The 22,850-nt window shown below is 44.7% G+C and overlaps 1 protein-coding gene across 1 annotated transcript in view; it reads right to left on the bottom strand.

Moving 5' to 3' along the window:
* Positions 1 to 20,032: 20,032 nt before the first annotated feature.
* Positions 20,033 to 22,850, bottom strand: part of LOC307232781 (GDNF family receptor alpha-2-like) — a 59,420-nt gene continuing 56,602 nt past the window's right edge. Inside the window, exons 8-9 of the mRNA XM_080003937.1 lie at positions 21,203 to 21,253; positions 20,033 to 20,241 (exon numbers count right to left, since the gene is read on the bottom strand). Of these exons, the coding sequence (XP_079860063.1) occupies positions 20,092 to 20,241; positions 21,203 to 21,253 (201 nt within the window). The 3' untranslated portion in view covers positions 20,033 to 20,091. The remainder of the gene's footprint in view (positions 20,242 to 21,202; positions 21,254 to 22,850) is intronic.

Raw genomic sequence — 22,850 nt, forward strand, 5'->3', positions numbered from 1 at the left:
AACTGATGAACCTTTTACTTACTTTATCCAAATATAAGCATTTCAAATAATTATGTTGTTTTGTTATTGAACTCAATGTAAGGGTTAATGTTAACAGACATAAGTCCTTTGTACTGTTGACGACTGAGACTGACCTACAGTATATGAGAATGAGCCCACGTTATATAAAAAAGGAGAAATTCCTCTCTGTCAGGCACATCCTACCTGGCAACCGAATGGTAAGAGGAAGCAGTCTAAGGTCAAAATCGTTACACCCACCGGCACAAACACAAAGAAAAGTTGAAACTGCAGACAGGGTGTGACGTCTCTTACTCATTTTTGAATTGATTATAAGGAAGCTTAGTGGGGGCTAAGTGCCGCTTAAATTGTCTCTTCCTCACCAAGAAAGAATTGTCATCTCATCATCAAAAGCTCCCCGAGAGCTCATCTATCAGGGCGGGCAGTCTTACATCCAGGCGGGGGACGCAGACGTATCATTTTGAAGAAAAAGGGAAAAGGAGTCCTATTCCCCCCGCAAGGAGAAGAACCCTGTTAAAAAAACCCAAAAAACCCCAAAAAACAGAAGTGCTATTTTAGTTGTTGAGGTTTTTTTTTTTTAAGATTAAGAAAAGGTGCATCTAGAGAGGGATGGGATGGGGGCAGCGTGATGAGAAGCCCCGCTGAGGAAGATGTAATAGCCGCGCTTTATTCACGGCTTGAATCAGTCCCTCAGTGGGAATCAAAGCCTGCTTGTTCTATGCAATAAACTCATCATCTATCAAGCCTGGATCTCTCACACACAGAGAGAAATGCACGCACGCACGCACGCACGCACGCACGCACGCACGCACGCACGCACGCACGCACGCACGCACGCACGCACGCACGCACGCACGCACGCACGCACTCACAAACACAAACACAAACCAGCTCCTTCCCTACAACGGTCCTCCTGGAAGAAGACAAAAAAGAAGACATTACCTTGTAATGAGGTTAACTCCACGTAAGCAGATAAAGGTTAAATAAAATAACAGAAATTCTCTTAGGATTGAAAATGAGCGGATGGCAATACTTTCGCTGGTCCTCTGTCTCCGCCGGTGCTGGTTTAGCGTAATGTAATTGGCGGTACGGCCTGCACAACGCAGGTGATTTACAGATAAGTGGTTGTGCACAGAGCCTGGTGGAAGATAATGCGCCAGGCTCCAGCCTCGGCAGCAGTCGGTCTGTCCCGATTCTTTTCATTTTTTTTTTTCTTTCCCCAAACTCCCACTAGGTCAGAGTACTGCAGGGAAGCGGGTGTGGGGTGGTCCACAGAACTTCTGATTTCTGCTAATAATGAAACTATTGCAAAATATGCGAAACCTCGAATTTCAGGAACGAACACACGGTCAGACCTAAGACACAGTTTTACGCTTAAATAAGTGACTTGGGTGACTTAATGGATGTGGGTGGTGGAAAAGTGGGAAAAAAATGAGTAGAGACTGGACCAAATATCTCGTCATTACAAAACATCCAATAGTTGCAAAACGTTGCTTAAAGCCCCTTTAAGTCCGACTTAAGCCGCTTCCCATAATCAAAATCCATAAATAAAACCATAACAACTTCCCATCCTTACCTCGTAATATCCAAGCCGATTGTTCACGTCGTTGAATAGCCGCCAACTTTCACAACATTTGAAACAAAGTAAAGTTGGTGCGGAGCCGGAGTGGTACGTTCACCCAATTAAGCGACGGGAATAGACGTCCTCTAATCTATACCTTAATTGTGCCTCATTTCCTGTTCCCTCATTGTAATTTCCTCTGCAAAAGACCTTGTATCGCAACATTCACAGAGTCTCTCAGTATCTCTTTGTTCTCCTCGAGGCTCGAGCGATGGCTGCAGTACAGTCTTTCCCGGCTCCCGCTTTTGTTCTCTTAATATATTCAAATGTTCCCACGTTTCTAAAGGCAATTTAGCGTTGGGAATGAGTGAATGTCATTTGTATCCAGGGTGGGGGTGGAAAGGTATATAGGGTATATATATATTTATATATATATATATATTTTTTCTTTTAAGGCGTGGCCTTCGATATTAGAACCTGATAATCATTAGATCTCAAAGCAGACTTTAAAATATATATATATATTTCAAGTCGAAAGGATAAGAAAACAAATCGAAAGCAAAGAAAACAAGTCGAAGGAAAAGAAAACAAGCACAACAGAAAAAGCCGCAGTCCTTGAGCAGGGGAGTGCATCCGTCGGAGGAAGAAGAACCCGGCCCGATAAGAACCGTCTCCTCACATCTGCGGCGGTGGCGGCAGCGGTGGCGGCAGCGGCGGCTTTGTAGCCGTCCATTATTGTGTTCCCTTGGCATCAACAGCCTTTTCTCTCAGTGAGAAAACAGACATGACCTTGTCAGTTAATTTTGTCCACCCCCTCCCCCCTTTAAAAAGTCCTGCTTTTTCTCCATCTCTCCATCCATCCATTCACCCATCCATCTATTTCTTAGTGCTTTTACTCCGTCTTGCTGGTCACCGTCTCCAGTGACGTCTTTGTAAAAGATGGAGCTGTCAACGAGTTGCCACGCTCCAGGAAAGCGCCCTGACAGATTTCGCTATTCATTTATGATAACTAAATGTAGATTTGCGGGCCGAGTGCCGTATTGATCAGGCTCATTAGGAGCCTCGCCCTCCACTACCCGGTTATTTCCGTCCGCGTGCAGTTATTGACCCGGCGTTTTCATCGTGGAGGAATAAAGAATCTGAATCAGAATCTTTTCATTGGCCATCAAGTACATTTTCATCTACAAGAAATTTGTTGGGTAATGGTTGGTGCATTCTAGTGCAAACAGAGTAGTAGAGAGTAGTATAAGAAAGAAATGTTTATCAGTTCAGAAAAAAATGGAAATATATTATATACAGAATATAAAAAATGTGATCTATGCACCAGATAAAGATTAAAGAAATGTCAGGGGCTAAGTGGCAGTAAGTATGCAAATATTGACTGGGTATAGATAAAAATATGAATGAATACAGTTGATATTTCTGAACATTATGAATAGACAAAACTATGACTACTTCTACTACTATTACTAATAATAATACATTTCAGAGTTCCCATAAAGTGCAGCAACTCTTCCGACCGACAAACATTACAAACGTTTACCAACCATTACTTCTCTTTGGCATCTAGAACACGAAAACAAGCAAACAACACAATTATTTCACAACACAACTAATGACACAATAATTTCTAAACTCAACAAAATCATCTCTTGAAATAAAAATAAAACAAATCTGCCGGAAAACAACACAAATTGCAGTTATGCGGGTTCCATTAAATGCGGCATTACTTCCGTGTTTTCCGAGTTCCATGAATGCGCCATCGCTTCGTGATTTGGAACGCTTCCGACTGGAGAGCCGTGTGTCCGCTCCGCGTCCGCGTCTTAACCGAGAATGAGTCCACTAGTTAATCGATTGCGGATGGCGTCGCTCTCTCGGACGGATAATTTAAAAAAAAATAATAATAAAAAAAATAATAATAATAAAAAAAAATAATAATAATAATAACAATACTAATATGTATGTACTGTATGTGTACATGTACATGTATATGTATGTATATGTACATGTATATGTGTATGTATACAACAGAGACCGCTAATAATAATGACGGATGGGTTAGTCTAACTTATTAAAGTGTTACTACAGTGTTACAGTACGGTATTCATTTTTATGAAATCGGTGTTCTAAGCTTTAATACTTAATGAGATATCAACATGTGCTTTTGAAATCACTTTAAGGCCAAAACGATGCCTGCTATACAATTTAAATTAATTTAGGTTAAGAATTGACACGGTGCTTTATCGGAAACTGACGTCCCAGGTAGAGGGACGCATGATGGGAGCATTAATTACCACACCCCCACCCTCAACACCTCGCGGAGGGTTCTCTCTCTAAAGTGCAGTATTAGTAGTATGTATGTACTGTATGTGCTGTATCAGTGTCCAAATGGAACAGATGTACTGGGACGAAAGGAGAGAGAGAGCGAGAGCGAGAGCGAGAGAGAGAGAGAGAGAGAGAGGGAACAAACTAAAAAGAGGGAAGGGAAAACCAGCCCTCTCTCCCTCTTTTACCTTGCGGCATCAGAATCTCTCCTTATCTTCTTTCTCATGCTGTCCTCTCCGTTACACACTCACATATAGATCTATACACACATATGCAGATGATCCTCCCCTTTTCCCTTTCCCTTTGCCTTCACTATCTGTCTCCAAGTACGCCTCTCCCGTTGCTTAATTTCCCCTTCATTTTTCTCCCCCAGCTCTCTCTCTCTCTCTCTCTCTCTCTCTCTCTCTCCCTGTCTCTCTCTCGATCTCTCCAGCCTGATGTGGGCTTGTGAGAGGCGTCGTTTTTTTCCACTTCACTTTGGACTCGTTCGACACGTCCGTCCACAGCAGCTGGAGGCCCCGCAGTGTCCTCCCGGGTCGGGTGGGGAGGGGGGTTTGTTGGCCAGCGGAGTACAGCGCTCACGTTCAGAATACAAACCTGGCGCCCGCCGCCTCCTCCAAAGAGGTGCAGCCTGCAGAAGGCGGAGGTGGTGGTGGTAGTGCTGGCAGTTGGGGAAGTATAGGTTTCTCCAACTCTCCTTTCAGTTGACCCCGTCCTTCTATTTCTTCGCCCCGTTCCCCGCCCGATCCCCTCCCCTCCCTCATCTCTGTTTCTAAATGCCTCAATGCCTACATAAAGTACACAGACTTGGGGTAGAACAAGGGCCCCCGGCTAGACCCAAAAATACGAGCTACACACGCAAATGTATGTACGGGTGCGCGCATGCACGCATGCACATGCACACACACGCACACGCACACACACACACACACACACACACACACACACACACACACACACACACACACACACACCTTGATATATCACACAGATTACCACAGATGTTTCCTAGCTGTGCAGTAAGCTCCGTCCGATACTCACCTTTGATCCTGAAGATTTTCCATCCACCTCCGCTCACTTTTCCCTCTCTTTGTCTCATTTCCCACTCTCCTTCTCTCTCGCTCCCTCTCTCTCTCTCTCTCTCTCTCTCTCTCTCTCTCTTTCTCTCCCTCTTCACGTCCGTGTTTCTTTTTCCCCCTTTCTCGGTTTCTCGGAGGTAGACATACAGATTCCACGGTAATTGACGTAATTTGTTCTGCCATGTCGAGACAATCATCCGCCGCTTAGGCTGCACAAAATATCGCCCGCTGATATTGGCGAATCTGGTTTTCATTATGAAAATGAGATCCTGTCGATACGCATTGACGTCTCCATGTGTCATCTCGGTCGTGCCTGGGGGAGCCAACCACTTCTCACTGTGACTGATGCCTCCTGGAGACGGCCAGGTCATACTTTATTTCAAAGCCGTTGACACAGAATCATAAATTTCGCCCCCGTTTTTGGACCCGGACCTCGATTCGATTGCTTTATTTCGCATAATTCATTAATATTATTTTGCGGAAATTCCGTCAGGTTATGACTGTTGTGACTGTTAACAGCGGGGAATAAATAATGACCGCCTCAGCCGCCGCCGCCGGGTGTAGCGGGCAGGTTTGCTGGAGCAGCGAAATACTCAGTTTTTTACGGTAATTGATGAACCACCAGTGTACAGTATTTCATATCCTGGGTAATTTCCTAATTGGCTGAATGGTGGAGGCTGGTGCTGCTGGAGCCTCGCAGCAAAATCCAGTGGGTGGGAAACATTCCTCCATCAGTGGAGAAAGGATTAAAGAAAAGCAGAATCCAATTGGCAACGAAACTGCCGACCTATTGAAGATCTGCAATATTTACTGATGGATTTTATTCGAGAAAATAAATAAATAAATAAAATGTGAGACTTTTTGATAGACACGGGCTTGATGGACTGTGTGTTTGTGCCTGTGCTTCCCTGGCTTTTGAATCCGCGATGCTGCATTGTGGATGGTCTTCAAAAGCAGCCCCAGTGTGATTAGGCCTTATGCAGCAGTCCTGCTGGAATATGTACAATCCATGTAAATATGATTAGAGCTCCCCGAGACGTGCACAGAAGGTTATGCACACAGCTCGGATGCCCCCGCAATGAGGGTGCAGAGAGTGGGGCAGAGGGAGAGGCTCCTTTATCGCTCTTTTCAAGGGAATATTGTATGTTGGTTGCAAAGGGGGGGGGCCTGTTGCATGCATGAAATATAGATAGAATAATGAATTTTCACATCTAACAGCTTCATATACACTGTAAATGTGGGGTATTTGGATAGATGCATGACGGGACTGGGCGTGCGTGACGCTGCGGCAAAGACGAGATGAGTCGAGAATCTCAAACGTCGAGATATCAAAAAACGCCAAATGAGGAACACCGCATCGGCGTCAAATAACGGGAAAGTTGACAAAAACGTTTTACAGTAGAAGAAGGGGGCCCTCCTAGGGGATCACCTTCTTCATATTCCAACATTCCTCGTGGCGGAAGGCTCAACCCTACATTAATTTTTCAAAAGCCTTGTCGTTTAAATAGCCGAAACCTGGATATTCCGGGTGTTTGGCGGCCGGCAGCGGGGATAATGAATCTCCCCGCATGCATACATCACAGACATGTAAAAAACGCAAGGGGCCGTTAGGTGCGGGAGTAATGAGAGCCAGTTGTAACGGTCTACCATCATCATCACGGTGCGCCCGGGGAGTGGGACCCTTCACCCGGGCCCCGGCCCTGTATAGCACTCCCTGAAGTATCAATAAAAAGAAGCAATGTGTCAGTCCGGAAAACACACTGCCAGCATTTGCATTCAAGATAACCCGACCTGTCATGCGGATTTCATACTCTGTCTGCTCACTGTTTGTGCCGTTCCTTTTCTCTCTCTCTCTCTCTCTCCCTCTCTCTATCTCTCTCTCGCTCTCTCTCTCACACATGCCTCTTCTCCCCCATCTGGTAAGTGAGATGAAAACTCCTCTTATGGCCACAACGGTTCTTCATAGTCTTCTGTGTTGTCTCGAGCCCTTTCAATTTAACAGGCACATTGATTTAGGCACCCTTCCTTTTCCCGCTGCGATACATTTCACATCCTTGCTTATATTCTTTGTCCTTTTTTGTTCAGTGGTATTTTTAGGCTTGGACCTGGCTTACGGCGCGATTCCCTGCTTTTATACCGACCAGCAAACAGACACCGGCATCGTTTTCCCATCCTGCTCGTCAACCATCCGATGCGTTCCACGCCGCCTTTTGTCTCGCTTGGCCTCGACGCCGACAGAACTTTAGTATCCGGCTGTTTGTATTTTTTGTGGCCTTGGGAGGCTCCTCTTTTGCCTTTTGACAGAATAATGCTATCGCAAGAAAAAGCAACCAACAAGATTGAGCGCCTGACTCAAGTGGAAACGTTCTCTCTCTACCAATGAAAAATGACATAAAAGCAAGGACAACAAAGTATACAGAGTCAGTGCCGGTGTCAGAGCAATCCGGAGAGAGTAGAAATCATGCAGCTCCAGTGGTGGGACGAATATAATCCCTATACGCTCAATCCGACAGCAGGTATTGTGTGTGTGTGTGTTCGTGTGTAAATGTGTGTGTGCGCGCGCCTCCCCGTCCCTTCCATAGGAACGGCTGTGTGCCGGCGCAATAAAAGCCCAGACTACAGCTGTGAGGGAGACAGAGATCCCATCGCCAAATCCAATAAGGAGAGTAGAATTTCATTACAGATGTTCAGCCTGGATATGACGGCTCCATCAATAACCTTCCCACATGTGAGCGGCAGCAGAGCGGGCCGTGACGTAGTCAAAGTCACACACCGCGGCACAATCTATATGGGGTTGTTCCGTGGCTCCACTAGCTTGGATTTTCCCGGTTTTTTTTTTTGCCGTTGCATCCTTTTTTTTATTTTTGCTCTTTTTTTCTCTCCCCTCTTTGTCACTTTCCCTCGTTCTCTTGACAATAGGAACGTCCAGTCTTTCTTCAACAGAGCAAGGAATTACTTCTCAAGTGGCCCGGTTCAATAGCGCTGTCCACACTCCTCTGGAGATGACAAAAAAAAAAATATGTTTGTTTAGAGAAAAAAAAAGAAATAAAAAAAAGAAGAAGAAGAAGAAGAAAAAAGGCCCCAGTTTTGATTTCCAATTACAGTCTTTTTTTCTTTTCTTTTTTTTCCCCACCCCCTGCTCTGTCGTTTATTGTTTTTTTTTGTTGTTGTTGTTGTTGTTTTTTTTTTTTTTACTCCTCGCAGAAATTCATTTCCATTTGGAGGTTTTAGAGATGTTTCATATTCACATCATCACCTCTGACGGCATGCGGCAGCCGCGAGAGGCGGTAAACAATTAATTAAAAGAGAGTTACATCATCAAACAAAAGGGAGCTTATATTTAATCATTATTCATGCATTTCACAGCGGTTTGTCTGGGGAAACAGGAAACGAGTTGTCAAATAACAGGGGTTTTTTTTGGTTATTTTTTTTACATTGCCCACAAAACCTCCAGCTCCCTATTTGTTACGACGCTGAACTATGATGCTGTACGCCGCATCTTAAACGCGTTTCCGCTTTGCGTTTAAGAAAATGCCAATAACAATACAACGCGTATCTTCAGTGTGTATCGAGGTCGGAGGTCACTCAGCACCCCTAGAGCCCGACACAGTGCCGGCCTTATGTCGTGATAAACCGATGCTTTATCCAGTATTTTGAAGAGACAGGGCGGGTCAGTGTGCCTTGGGCGGCCGGCGACCTCGCAAATGAATGTCAGCGTTGTGGCTCAGGAGGACTCACAAGCCGCATTGTCACCGCCGTGTGACTGGTGAAGCAGGGGAAAGTTTGAAATTCTTTGGGAAGATTTTTTGAGCACATTCACTTTTCTTCTCTCGGGGCGACAGATTTCAGGGATTTCCGGCTTTTCTTTCGCAACAATCTGATGTCAAGCCAATGGAATAATAATATTACTTGAAGTATATTCTTGCCTCATGGACATCCATCATAACTATTTTTCAAACGCCGTTCTGCCGGCTGCACCCGGAGCTGACCCGCATAATCCAGACATAGAGTAGTGGAGAGCTGGCTTTAATACATTTCATCACTCCATTACACTACGTATTAAAAAAGCCTCGTCCTGAATCGCCGGATACACCATTCATCCCCCATTCTCTGCCGTTTTTCCTCCTTTTTTTTGTCCGGCATCGGCTCAAAACACTGCGGCGGAGGATATTGAAATATGTAATGTTAACAATCTTGCGGCCTGTTGGAAGACAGTTTAAAAAGCGTGACAATCGAAAAATAAAAATCTCAATAGGTATGTAATTATTTTTTTTCCATGCTCTACTGTTTGGGTAGAGATTGTGGGGAAATATCACGCTCAACCTTGGTTTCATGTTACCCGTGTGTGGACAGTACATTTAGGATAATCCAATAAGGAATTTTCCTCCATAGATTATTATCAACTAAGATGATTATAAATGTACCTTTCTCAGCGGTCTGGTAAATCCAGGTGTACTTTATAAGATTAACTGTTGGCTCATGCCATTCATCAATGCCAGTCCACTAGTACAGACACTACCAGTGAAACAATCATACTTGGTCAATGCTGGTGCTCTGGCAAATTTAAATCCAACAAACACAATAGTACCTGTATTTAGTAGCGTGCTGTCACCCCCTTGAAATGAGTTAATTCAATTGCTATTTCTTGTATTTTTTTTATTGTAAAGCACTTTGAGTGGTTAGATAAGATGCATTCCATTCACAAAAGCAGCTTACTTACTACTCAAAGGCTTTTTCAAATTTTAAGGCAAAAACATCACAAGAGCTCCTTCACGGAAACTCAAGTGACTTTTTTTTTTTTTTTTTTTTACTTTTTCTTTAACCGACAAAATTACTAATCAACATATAACTAACAATTTTTTTTTTAATTTTCAAAAAGTAACCTACGAATAATTCAGTCCTCCATTCATTTGTCTTTATTTGCCAGGTTAAGCATCTCTTTATTTTGTGGAGTTGCAGTATATCAAATTGAATTTTTATAATTTATTAATATATTTTATATAATTTATATAACGTATTTATATCTAATATTTGTTGAATTTGCTCTGAATTGCCAAAGCAAGAACAACTTCTTGGCTCATGTTAACATCTCATTGATGAACACACCTGTACTCAAGCACATACGCGTCCATCGTCTCCTATTTCATTACGGCAGCGGTGATGTTATTAAGGGGATTTGTGGCTACGGAAATGCTTGCTGCGGGGTATTCAATTGGGGATTTGTTCGGGCGTCAAAAGCCGCCCATTGAGCCACGTGTGATGACAGAAGTTATACCGGCACCTCGTTGCAAACGTTTACATCACTTTGAGATGTAATCGCTTAACAAAAGCTACGATTCACATTGTAAATGTAGCAGTTAGTAAGAGACTCTGCATGAAGGGCTGAAGCCAGCACGGCTCAGGGTAAAAGGGCAATTGCGTCAACCGGGAGCCGCTTTGGAGAGAAGCGGAAGAAGGAGACGCAACAAAACAAGTAGGTGACTGCAGAAAGGAATGATGGGACGGCAGCGGGAGCCGTCCGTGATTGGAGCGTTTCTAGCCCCAGCAAACCTTTATTCTGTCTCTGCCATGTGCAGAGTGTTGATAAGAGACATCATCCCACTGATTCATTAATCAAGTGTGAAATGTACAGCTACCTGCCGCTTTCTTATTCCCGTACCCTCAAAACCTCTCCTCGACTCGCCCACCCAGCGCACACTATTCCCTCCTTCCACTCATCTATGAAGTGAAGAAACAAACTGCACTTCTAGTTAAAATTCCTAGTTAAAAAACACAGAGAAAAATGCAACGCAAGCACCCCCCCCGCCCCCCCCCCCTGCTTGAAAATGTCCGAGTATCACACTACACACTCTAATACACACATGCCTTTAAACGCAGAGACAAGACTGAACACGTGCATGGTATCAAACACAGGTATGGAGGAAAATAGGACTATCCATAATTTAGCATCTGGGATTTAGTGAGTTGATCAATCTACTATTTTGTTCTAACCTCCCAACAACCACACACAAAATAACTCCAGAACTCAATTGTACACAGTTTCTATTTTAGATTGGGGGCTATTCATAAAACATTGTGGCCCCACCCCGAACGGCGCCACCAATCCATAGATTTATTCCTTACTCACGATCTAATTCAACCTTACTCCGACTTCACCTTGGGTAACCTGTGCCAGCGGTGGCACAAGGAACGGAGGAACCTATCCCCTTGAAATCTCTGCTCGGCAGCAGAATACGGCGTCAAATTAGTCTCAAAAACCTATGAGCGCACAGAACAGTGTGCGTGAGCGGAAAAAAAACCCGCCGTCCCCGACCGCATTTCTGCTCCGCGTGCACAAATGCGGTCCCGCGAGCACAGGGGGCTATGACGAGCACGAGCTCCACCCTCGCCTGCGCGCGTGTGTAACTCCAGATGCTGTGCACTGGCTTTACCAGCGTAGACCGACCTGGGCCTCAGTAAACATTGTGTAGTCTGTAAACAATCATCTATTCAAATATAAAGCCAGTGCACAGCATGCATAATTACTCAATTATAGTTGTGGTCACCAGATACCTTTCTGGAGAAACCATCCACTCCAAATATCACAACGTTGTATCTGGGAAGCAGTTGAGTATAAAATACTATTCATATGTAAAATGGAATCAGAGTCAATGCGTAGATGCATTTAAGGGGGTTGGAAAGGGAGCTTTCCAGAGCTATGCCTTACTTTGCTCTTTTGTTTTGATTGTTTTTTTTTCCTTTATATTTTTCTTAAACAAACAAAAAAAATCACATCTGATAAAATTTACTGTGAACATATGCAGTCACGGTGCATTTGAACTACTTTTTCAAAGGAGCGGAAATGTCATCCACTGTCTATTCCGTGCCCGCCCCCAAATCCTCAAAAGTCGACTTGACGGGTGAGTGAGTGTTGAGCAGTTGCGGGTGCGTAGGGGGGGTCAAGCTCGCACTCGTCATAGCCCCTGTGCATACTGTTCTGTGCACTCACGGGTTTTGAGACTAATTTGACGCCATAGCAGAACCCAATGCTGCTGTTGAAGCCATATGATTGTGAAACCGAGCAAAATAACCCTACAATGCTTCTGCACCGTATTCTGAAAGAGGCATCCCTTTTCAGGCAGCTCAACAAGAGTCCTCTAATCCTGTGGCATGGCGTCCACGCCCAGGGGGCCTCCCTGCCTGTTCCTGCAATAGGTTGTCTCTGTGTTGCCAAATAGGTCAGTCTGAGCCACCGCAAAACCATGCCCATAAAAGGGAGGTCACAGTCTGGCGTAGTTGCCATTTTCAAGGTTCGGGTCTGGACATGGAAAGGAGGTCTGCTGCTTGATTTGCTGCTCCTCAAACTGTTCCGATCAAGGCTTGTGATGGGAAAGGTCAAAACAGGAGTTTTTGTGATGCTTTGACATGGTCAACACACACTGGAGATGGAAGGTCTGTTCTCACCAGGACATGTTGCCCTGGATAAGGTGAATAATATCCATTAGAGCAAGATGGACCACTCTTACCTCAAAAACATTGATTAACTCAGTACTCAAAAATGATGTGTGACTATATTAACCTTTTTCACAACCTGGTTGTGAGACGCCACACTGGAGAAAACCAGGAGATATGACACCAAAACATCTGCCCTATTGGTCTGCATTTTACCACAGTGAGAAGCTGCAGCAGAGCGGTAAGTTTCTCAAGAGTAAATCACTCAGTAAAGTGGTTCTATCAGCAGTTCAAAATGATGAGAACCCACAATTTAATAAGGAATTGTTGAAACATTTTGAACCTATCCTTTAAGGTGATTATTGTCTATATTGTATGTACCGCATGTCTTTGCAAAGTAAGTGGTGCTGGTGCCAAATATATATAATTGGTTACCAAGGTAGGTTCCTCACCAGTTATAAACACAAATCAAGGAAACATAATTACACCATTTACTCCTCATGACTCACTGCAAAGCATGCTGTGTCTCTTTCATGTCATATTTTATATTCTGGGTGAGCAGAAATGTCTAAAATAGAATGATTTGACACTGCTAAAATGATAACAAATTCCATTTTGAGCACTTTGACAGAAGCCAACATTGCTCAAGCAGTTTTGCTATTGATCAGTGCCACTCATTTACATGTCATTGTTCACCATAGTTGAATTTGCCAAGACAGCAGCAATATCTACTTGAAGCAAGTCCACTGGTCGGGCGATTACATTGAAATGAATTACATTTGGTGGGAAACATAATCTCATATGCTGTGAAAGGGTCCTACATATATTGTATGCTCACTCATGGCGCACAGGAATTAAGAGGTAATTTGGAACTGATGAGTAGCCAAGTTTATAAGCCAATAAGACGCTTGGAGAATTATCATTGTTTAACTAAATGTCCCAGGATAGTCATTGGTCTTCCACAAATATACAGTAGTTATATTTGTTTGTGTTTGTTATTGTTGGGAGCTGGAAACTCCAGCTGCCCTCCAAATCACCATAGGCTAGGGATCGTAGGCAGCCTCTGGACACGTCTGCAGTGCAGCGGCGGTGGCGGTGGTTGCGAGGGTGGGTGGGTACGTGGGCGTGGAGGGAGGTGATTCCGGGATGCCAGAAACCCACCCTTGAGACTTCTGGAGGTATAGTGGGCCCAATACAATGAGACGTCGATAAAAGAGGGTGCCCACTTGATAATCTCAGTGAAATAATCGCTCTGGCACTTGCGGTTGTCACATCTTGGTCGCCAACCAAGCCATTTGGAGCTGTTTCGTGGGGATTTGTGCTGACACTGCATGAGGTAACCTTTATTTGTGTATTCTTGTATGCATACATAAACTCTACCCTCGTGAAGGCATGATCTAGATGGAGATGTTCTCCACATGACCTGGTACAAGTGATGAGAAGTAGGACGCAAACCGAGTGCAGGCCCTCAATTGCCAAACACTGAGAGAGTAAGAGAGAAGGATTTGGTGGTTAACTTGGTCAGCAGACCTGTCAAGTGGAGAGCGGAGGCCTGAAACCAGATTGAAGCGGTTCGGGGGGGGGTTTGTCCTGAGAAGGGAGTTGATGGAGAGTTGATGGGGTCAGCTCATCCAAGGGTTTTGTACAGAAAAGAGACGATGACATCAGTGCCTTGCCGTTAGTGGTATCGCCACGAACAAGCCCGATAACGGGCTGAGTCAGCTTATTAGCAGAGCTGTCAGCTCCTGTAATAAAGTGATATTCATGATAATCATCCACCTTCATAAATCGTTCATTTTCTAAACTCAGTTTCGTTACTTTGAAGCAATGAAACACCTTGTATTCCCAAGGCAGAGTGCTGATGTTTAAAGGGAATTTGTTGAACTGGTACTAAGCTGCATTGACCTTTTCTATGGGGTATCAATAGGAAAAATGCCTTTTGGGCAGAGATACAGTAGTTGAGCCAGAGTTGGTACATCCTAGTTCCCGGTACATCAAGTTCGAAACAAAACCTCTCTACTGGTCATGGAGGCTTGGGCGTGACATCCAAAGTTGAAATAGTTTGAACTTCGACCCAGTACACATTGACCTTTTGAAGCCTTTCCAATCATAATATACAGTTAACCAGTTACCAAATAATCACATATTGAACATATCTTTTGCCATTCTTATGAGAGTGGTGAAATATGTTATCACAGCCCGACCATGTGTTGAACAGCGGGCTTTTATTTTTGTCATGTGTAGGTGGCTTCAAGCAAACCGGGGGAGACAGACTGACTTGTGCGCTTTCATGGCTGGCGAGCCAGGATTTCCTCTAAGGCTGTTTATATATGGCCTTGAGAGTAGCTTTTGCATCAAGAAGGAGCTTGAGGTCTTACCATCTAACACAGAAATCCCAACAACAACAACAACAGCTTATTTTCCCTCCCTCAGGAGCCGCATTATTCAGTACCCTTTTTCCAAGGCTTTCAACACCGTTCACCGGCGCCGTAGTATCTTCTCTTGCCATCATATCTTCAGCGCACTCCTTGAATTGCCCCGAATTGTCTCTGTTGTGTCACCTGTAAAATCATATTTTTTTTTCGCTCCAAAAACTGCTGAGGCCGCTCTTCCGTCCTCCGCCCGACGTGCAAGACGCCCCCCCCCCCCCCCCGCCCCGCATCCGCTCCCCAAAGGAGCGAGGACGAGGGTGGAGGGCAGTCCGGAATTTCGAACAGTTTATTTGCATTCTGCACATGTCAAAAGCTTTAATTTATCTGGCGGGTTTGATGGCCCTTTACCGGAGGCTGGCGGCGAGGCGAGGCGTCGTAATCATTCACGGCGCGTCACCGTCTTTTCTGAAAAGTCAGCAAACAAAACTGACCAGCTCAAAGTTTGATTAATTGGAAGCAAAGCGCAGCGCATTGTTGTGTTGACAGCTCGGTACACAGCGACCGCGGGCCCAGAGTGCTTTCAGTTGTTCAAGTCTCTGATTTAGCTGACGGTACGGCACAATGAAGGCGGTGAGAGGTTTAGTCTCCTGTTGCTTTTAGGACTCCGCTCACATTCGCGGCAGATAAACAAACAGGCATCACCAGACGGGGGAAGGTTCAGTAATGACGGACGAATAAGTACCCTGGCACAGTTCGAATATATGAGTATATACCACTGTCTGCTTTTAATGTTCACTAAAAATTATGCGGTGTAAAAAATATGAGCATGCGTAGTTTATCACTGTTTAAGCTGCCTGCATTCACCAGTAATTAGTTCCTTATTAGTGTTTATGTCCATATTATCATCACATCCGTCCCCATAGTCAAGTGGTTCTTAGTTCCCAGTCGTTGTAGTTTATTTGGTCTTTATTTAGACCTGCTTCATTCCTCACACTATAAACTGTTTAGCTCATAAGTTGGCTTATTTTTTCTATCCTAGTGGCAAAGTCACACCTGATGGCACACAGGAATTCCTTTTGTGAAGCGAGACCTCAGGAATCCAAGGCACGTGAAAACGTACCAAGGTCGATTTTTGATTGTTTTCACCAATTAATTGTTTGACAATTAATTGATACACGGTTGCAGTGCGTTTAGAATAGGAAACGTGCCCATGCCAGTGTTACATTACCTCTAGTTACCTCTAGTTAAAAACATTTAATTGGAGGTAATGATGCAACACCAGGAATTCACGTCCTTGTGACAGTCCAGTCACGGACATGTGAAGGAAATCCATTGATTGGGCAATGGTAGGAGAGAGTATATGTCCTTGTAGCATTAGCTCTATGGAGTAATATACTTGTACTTTAGACAATTCATTAATATAAAGTAGTTTCCAAGCAAGTACTAACAGGGACACTATGAAGGAAAAAAACATTGATGAGTGGTTTATAATGGGAGGAACGAAGCCTTTTTTCAATCTTAACAAGCTTTGGCATTTTTACTTTGTTTCTATATTTTACATGTGATGAGAATGAATTACCTTGAATTATTTAGAATTATTACATGTACAGTGTGATGCAATACATACGGTTCTCTAGATGATTACAAGTCACCAATGCGTTGGAGTAGCCAAATCAACCACTAGCTACTGAGATGAAATTCTGTATATACATGTGTATAAGGCAGTTTGCATCAAATAATAGAGTGAGTCGAATTCTTCCTCAGGCCATATTCTGCTTATATAATTTGAACACCCATATTCTCTGCTATGCACAGCAATGGGTTCATTTGGTGCAGCTGGTATCCGAGATTAGAATTTTTCCAACAGTATATTATTCAGGACGGTGACATTGATTCAAATAGTACCTTATATTAACATTCACCATTTCTATTTCTAAATAAAACCCTGTCTTTACTCCAGGCCTATTCAACTCAGTTGAATCAACTGTGGCCCATGTTAAATAGAGACTGCTCAATTTAATAAATTTGAGGGTCAGCAATAAACTGTAGTTCCATTCATTTCAGAAATACCCGTAGGGCTAGTACCAACAACCATGAGCCATATGACTATGCAGAAGCAGTGTGCATGTAAGAATATAAACCTGAAAGAATATTATCCAAAATAGTATCAGTTCATTTTAAGCTTTGTTGAAACTTGATGAAGATAATCTGATTGATATGAAGGTGGTTCGAGCATTTTGTTTAAGTGTTGAATTTTTCAGGCCCCTGGGCCAGTAACAGGTTGGATGTCTGACCCCGCCAACAGAATGCAGTTGAACAGCTCTGGTGTAATTCGGCCCCACACGATTCCACGCCCTTATGGGCCGGCTTATTTAAGCAGCCAGTCCCTCCTGCGCTACCTTCTTTGCTGCACTCCCTTCACCGCCCCTGAATCCACCTGTTGGGCTCTGCTCTTCTATCCATTGGGCGGATTTGGGCTTATCACTCCTATATTTCACGCTCGCTGGCGCTTTTCCTCCGCTTGGAACCGGTTGAACTCCACTCCACTCAACTCTACCCACTTTGGTGTCAGGTACTTGGTCTTCACTGCAGACGGTACCCACAGCGACGCCCCAACAAACTGCCGTGACGTCATCTCCAACGCGACACACACAGGAACAGTGGAGGCCGTGGACGGGATGGTGTTCTTGATCTCTCTGCTCGCCGATCTCTCTGAGCGATCCTGTTCCCCGATTCTCCAAACAAAACCAATAATAAGTCTTTTTTTTTTTTTTTTTAATCGTTACTGTATTCATTTTTCTAATTGAAAGAAACAAAAAACTGTGTGGGGAGACGTTCTCAGTCCTGTTCTCAGTCACTCTCTCACCCGTGTCATGCAACCATGACGCAGTGGATCGCTTGGAACCTCGAAGGAGGCGGTACCACAATAAGTACATAGGGACCAGGTTCCATCCACAACTTTTACCTGATGGAAAACCCAAAAGACGAATGGAGTCCAGTGGAGTTGAACCGGTTCCATGGGTAGAAAAGCGCCATAAGTATGCCTGTTATAGCCCAGACTCCAACCTCATGATGCAAAATAAATAAAGGTCAGTTTTAAGTAAATCTAAGGGTTGTCTGTCAGAGCTCAATACGGAGCTGTTAGCTGCGTCACCATGGTAATTTGTCTGGATCTCAGTGAAAACTGTGAATTTGGCCGTGTTGCTGTTCATTGTAATTTCTTCCAGTGATTATACTTTAGATATTAAAACGCTGCCAAATGAGAAGCATTGGAAAAGCCGCGCGCGGATATCTGTTATTACGACTAGTCGCCTTCCAACCGGCCGATAGGGAAGAGTTTAGATTTGATCCCGCTTGCACAACAAGCGTGAACCTTCCTCTTAATCTGCCGGTAACATACATTCCGGGTTTAGCGGCGGTTGTGTGCGGCGGCACTGCACTTGATGCGCTGCCTGAAAACACAAACGTTCTGCTAGACATAATGGTTTCGCGGTAAAAGGCGATACTTTTGTTTCTCCTAGAAAAAAAAACAACCCCAAAACGCAAAACAAAGTACAAAACACAAACGGAGGCTTTCCAAGGAACCAACAGAGAGTTGTGGAATTTCCTCATCACGAGAGGAAGAGACAGTGAAGGTTTCGGGGCAGAGAGGTGACGAATGACGCTGGGAATGATTTTTTTCTTTGGGTTGGACACGGTACACAGACAATAATCTATTGTTATACTGAAAATGATGTGGGAGATGGAGAACAGCAGGGGTGCGTACTCTGTAGGTTCGGCCGTGTATACAGCCGCTCTGGGAAAGCTAAACGAATCGGAGAAAGCCTCAGCTCTCCGAGGGTGCCGATGGGACCCACCGCTGTAATATAATGCAGATGTGTAAAAGCCACCGAATAAACATAAATTGTGAACTGATTTAAAGGGACAGACACACACACACACACACACACACACACACACACACACACACACACACACACACACACACACACACACACACACACACACACACACACACACACACACACACACACACACACACACACACAGAGAGAGGTTATGGCTTTCCAAGCAATTAGCGCTCGTTTAATTTCATCCCTGTATACATTCTTTACGATTTCAGCCTTAATGGACAAATATAAACGCAGATAATGGTGGAGGCTTTCCATCTGTAGTCATTAGTACCAAATCATCTCAATTCGCAATCTAGAGCCGAAATACACGAAATACAGCAATGTCCATTCAAGGTACTGCAGAATAACATTTGTTCAAATGAAAGTAAACATTTTTTTCTTTTTTTTTTTTTTTTTGTATATACATAGAGACAAGAAAATATACACAGGTGCGCAGGTGGACGAACAGCTCGCACCCACAGTTATTATCAACAACAACATCATCTCAAAGAGAACCGTTAACTGAAAACACTGCCCTTAAGTTTACTTTTCGAATTCTGCGGAAAAAATAGACTGTAGCACCCAAATTAAAGAGCCGTACGGTAGACTGATTATGGTCACGGATACTATACCAACACTTATAACACTGAGTAGGCTTTACAGTTTAGAGTTTACACTAGTGTTGAACAGACAGAATTTAATCACCCCCCCCCCACACCCCAAATTTGTGTTCCGTTCATCCAAGACGAGATTAAGTCAAAAAACCAATTCAAGATTAAAAAGTGTAACTGATACCAGGAGTATTCCTTTTTATCTCTTCTCCACTCTACCCCCGTCTGGCTTATTCTTTTTTTTGCTTTCCATTCCTGCCAATCTAGTCCCCCTTTAATTATTTTACCCCCCTCCCTCCCCTTCATGATTCCCCCACACCCCCGACCGCATTCATCGCAGCAGAAAAAGTGCAGAAATCTTTGGCACAGTCTCTCCATGTCCTCCAGATCCCTGTCACAGTCAGAGGGAAGGATCAGTCTCAGAGATTGGCCCTTAGCGGTAGCTCACACCGGGGGGTCCCTTTAAAAGCCATTTTCTCCGTCTCTGTGCACGGTTCTCAATATGCCGACAAAACATAAAAAAAAGAAAAAGAAAAAAAAAAGGATAAAATTACTGTTTTCGGAATTTCTGCTTCTTTTTTCTTCGCCGTCCCTTTTTTTTAATTTTTTTTTCTTCGTCTCGTTTCGTTCATCAATGACATTTTCGTGACAATCCGCTCAGAGAGATCCAGCCGTCTTTTTTCTTTTCCCAACATCAGCCCCCCCCCCCCCCCCCCCCCCGGGATAAAACAACACCTTCTGCTTTTGGGATCAGCCTGTGGGTTGGGATGACCTCTTTCCCTTCTCCTCCTGGCAGCCACCCTATAATAAAGCATGCCGGGCCACGACCAGGGCCAAGGCGAGGCTGGGCAGCAGAGCCCATGCACTGGCGCCGGGACAGGCCGAGCCCCCCTCCGGCTGTTCCTCCGGCCGGCTCGGTCCGCCGTAGCCACTGCTGGGCTCCAGTATGGTCTAAAGAAGGACAAGACATAAAGAGGGACACGTCGGAAAGGTTAGCCATGACTCACGTTGCTGCACTGCTGTGCCATTTGACGAGGCAGAGGAGGTGAAGGGTGGGAGGACGGGGGAGAAGGAGAAGGGGATGGGAAAGGGAAAGGGGGAACCATAGAAGGGGGAAGGGGGGAGGACAAGGGGACAGGGAGGGGGAAGGAGAAGAAGAAGAAGAAGGTAAAGGGGAAGGGGAAGCGGAGGGGGATGGAGATGGAGAAAGGAGACGGGGAAGGGAAGGAAAGGGGAAGGGGAGGGAGAAGGAGAAGAGGAAGGAAGAGCCAGATCACGTGTTCCTGCAGCAGACGTTCTCTATCACAGACACACAGACGTTAAAAAAAAATCAAAGTGTTTGATGCACCGAAAGGTTTTGATATGTAAAGTTTATTTTATGTCGCTGCTGCCGAGCACGCTGCTTTGCTTCTTAAACAAGTTGGCAACATTAAAGCTCGTCGTGAGGAGGTTTTCCCCACAAAATTTCCGAGCCTGTGCCAAACAACTATTTTAAATGCTTCTTAAAAGACGTCATTACAGGCAGCACACTTGAACGACTAAAACCCCAACACAGTCTCTGCAGTGGTGTTTGCTTCCTTATTTCCTGCAAAGCATTAATGACGTCCTCACAGTAGACTGGCCTTGGACATGATGGACATGGGTTCCATCGGAGGTGATTTAACCTCGTTCGCTATCAATCAGAAAACTCCTTAAATGTCGCATTTTTTATTTTTTTTAAATGTGAGTGAAAACGATGCTTGAAAGTTCACTAGCGGGGTGTTTTCGGGAATCCGTCGTTCTGGACGTTCACTGTTCATGTCGACGCCACAACGGCCTTTATGTGCCCCCCCCCAAAGAATTGGTCGCGTTTTAAATACTTTTTTCAATTTCCTCCCACTATACATTTCCTCCTCCTTTCACCACCACCTACCTCATATCCCCAAATGTAACCTTTGGCGAGATTGCACTTTGGTCCATTCCCCTGTACACAGAAGAAAACACCCCGTCAGATGTTATCTCTCCGCATCCCATCTTCCAGACCGAACAAGGCAACATGCTCAAGAGACGGAAGAATAAATATGAAACGGAATGAAAAAATAAATAAACAGCGTTGAGCGCTGTTTACCTAGCGGGAATGTTTTCCCCCCTGAGAGAGCGAGTGGAGGGAGGAAGAGGGATAATTGAAGACACGGGGGAGAAAGAGGGAGACTAACTCAGACTAAAAGAATGGAGGCGGGGAGGTAGGGACTGAGTGATAGATAGATAGAGATCGAGAGACAGAGAGAGAGAGAGAGAGGAATGAGGACACGGAGAGGCTGCGGCTATGGTGGTGGAGCCCGGACGTGTTGTTTTCGCGATGTGATGGTTCCGTGAAATGGTTAAATGACAGTTGCCAGAAAAAAAAGCTCTGGGTAGCTTGACAATGCACCAAACACATCCCAGACTAAAGCCAATTAATTAGCAGGGGCAGTGATGTGTAGCAGCAGCCTGTTGACATGAGTCCAGATCTCTCGCCGCAGCCAATGCACACACACACACACACACACACACACACACACACACACACACACTTTAGCGTGTGCGTCAACACACACACACACACACACACACACACACACACACACACACACCAAAAAAAACCACAAACACATTCATACATATGCATGCACCGTGACCAAATTAGAGGCGATGTTAAACACACATTCTCTCACACACACAGATGCCGAAAGATGGTGGTCGTGGTGGCAGTGGGGCGAGGGGAAGGGAATAAAAAAAAAACAAAAAAACACACACATGCACACACACACACACACACACACACAGACACACACACACGCACACACACACACACACACACACACACACACACACACACACACACACACACACACACACACACACACACACACACACACACACACACACACACACACACGTAAGTGTTTGAAGTATGGAGAATACACAAGTGGAAAATAGTCTAACATCTAAGTGTAAGGTGATATCTTGATATCTACGGGTCGGGTGTGGTTTTTATTATTATCCCCCCCCCGTATCGATCAGCACATTGTCAGAGCCTTCCAAAGGCCGTTGAACGCATTTCCCGAGCCCGAGTCTGGTTATTGAGTAACCCTGGGTGAAGTACTTCTGGTCTGCAATCAATTAGATTAAATTGAGCTGAAAATCAACACGCGGTAGTATGTAGTTAAGGGAACTCTGGCAGCGTTGGCTTCCCCGGAGGTGAGGGCGGAGAGATGGGGGAGGCACGGGGGGTGGGGAGGGGGACTCTATTATATAACGTTCCATTTAGATTACATTATGAACGAGCCTTCAGAATGAGACGGAATTTAACAAGGTTCTTTAAACTCTCTTTATTGTGTTTAGCAGGGCGGGGGGCATTGAAATTCAAGTCAGGAGTATAGGATACACAAGACCCACTTTATCTGCCGGGCCCACACGCGCGCGCGCACGCACACATACACACACACACACACACACACACACACACACACACACACACACACACACACACACACACACACACACACACACACACACACACACACACACACACACACACA

The sequence above is a fragment of the Zeus faber genome, assembly GCF_960531495.2.
Source record: "Zeus faber genome assembly, chromosome: 7".
Lineage (NCBI taxonomy): Eukaryota > Metazoa > Chordata > Actinopteri > Zeiformes > Zeidae > Zeus > Zeus faber.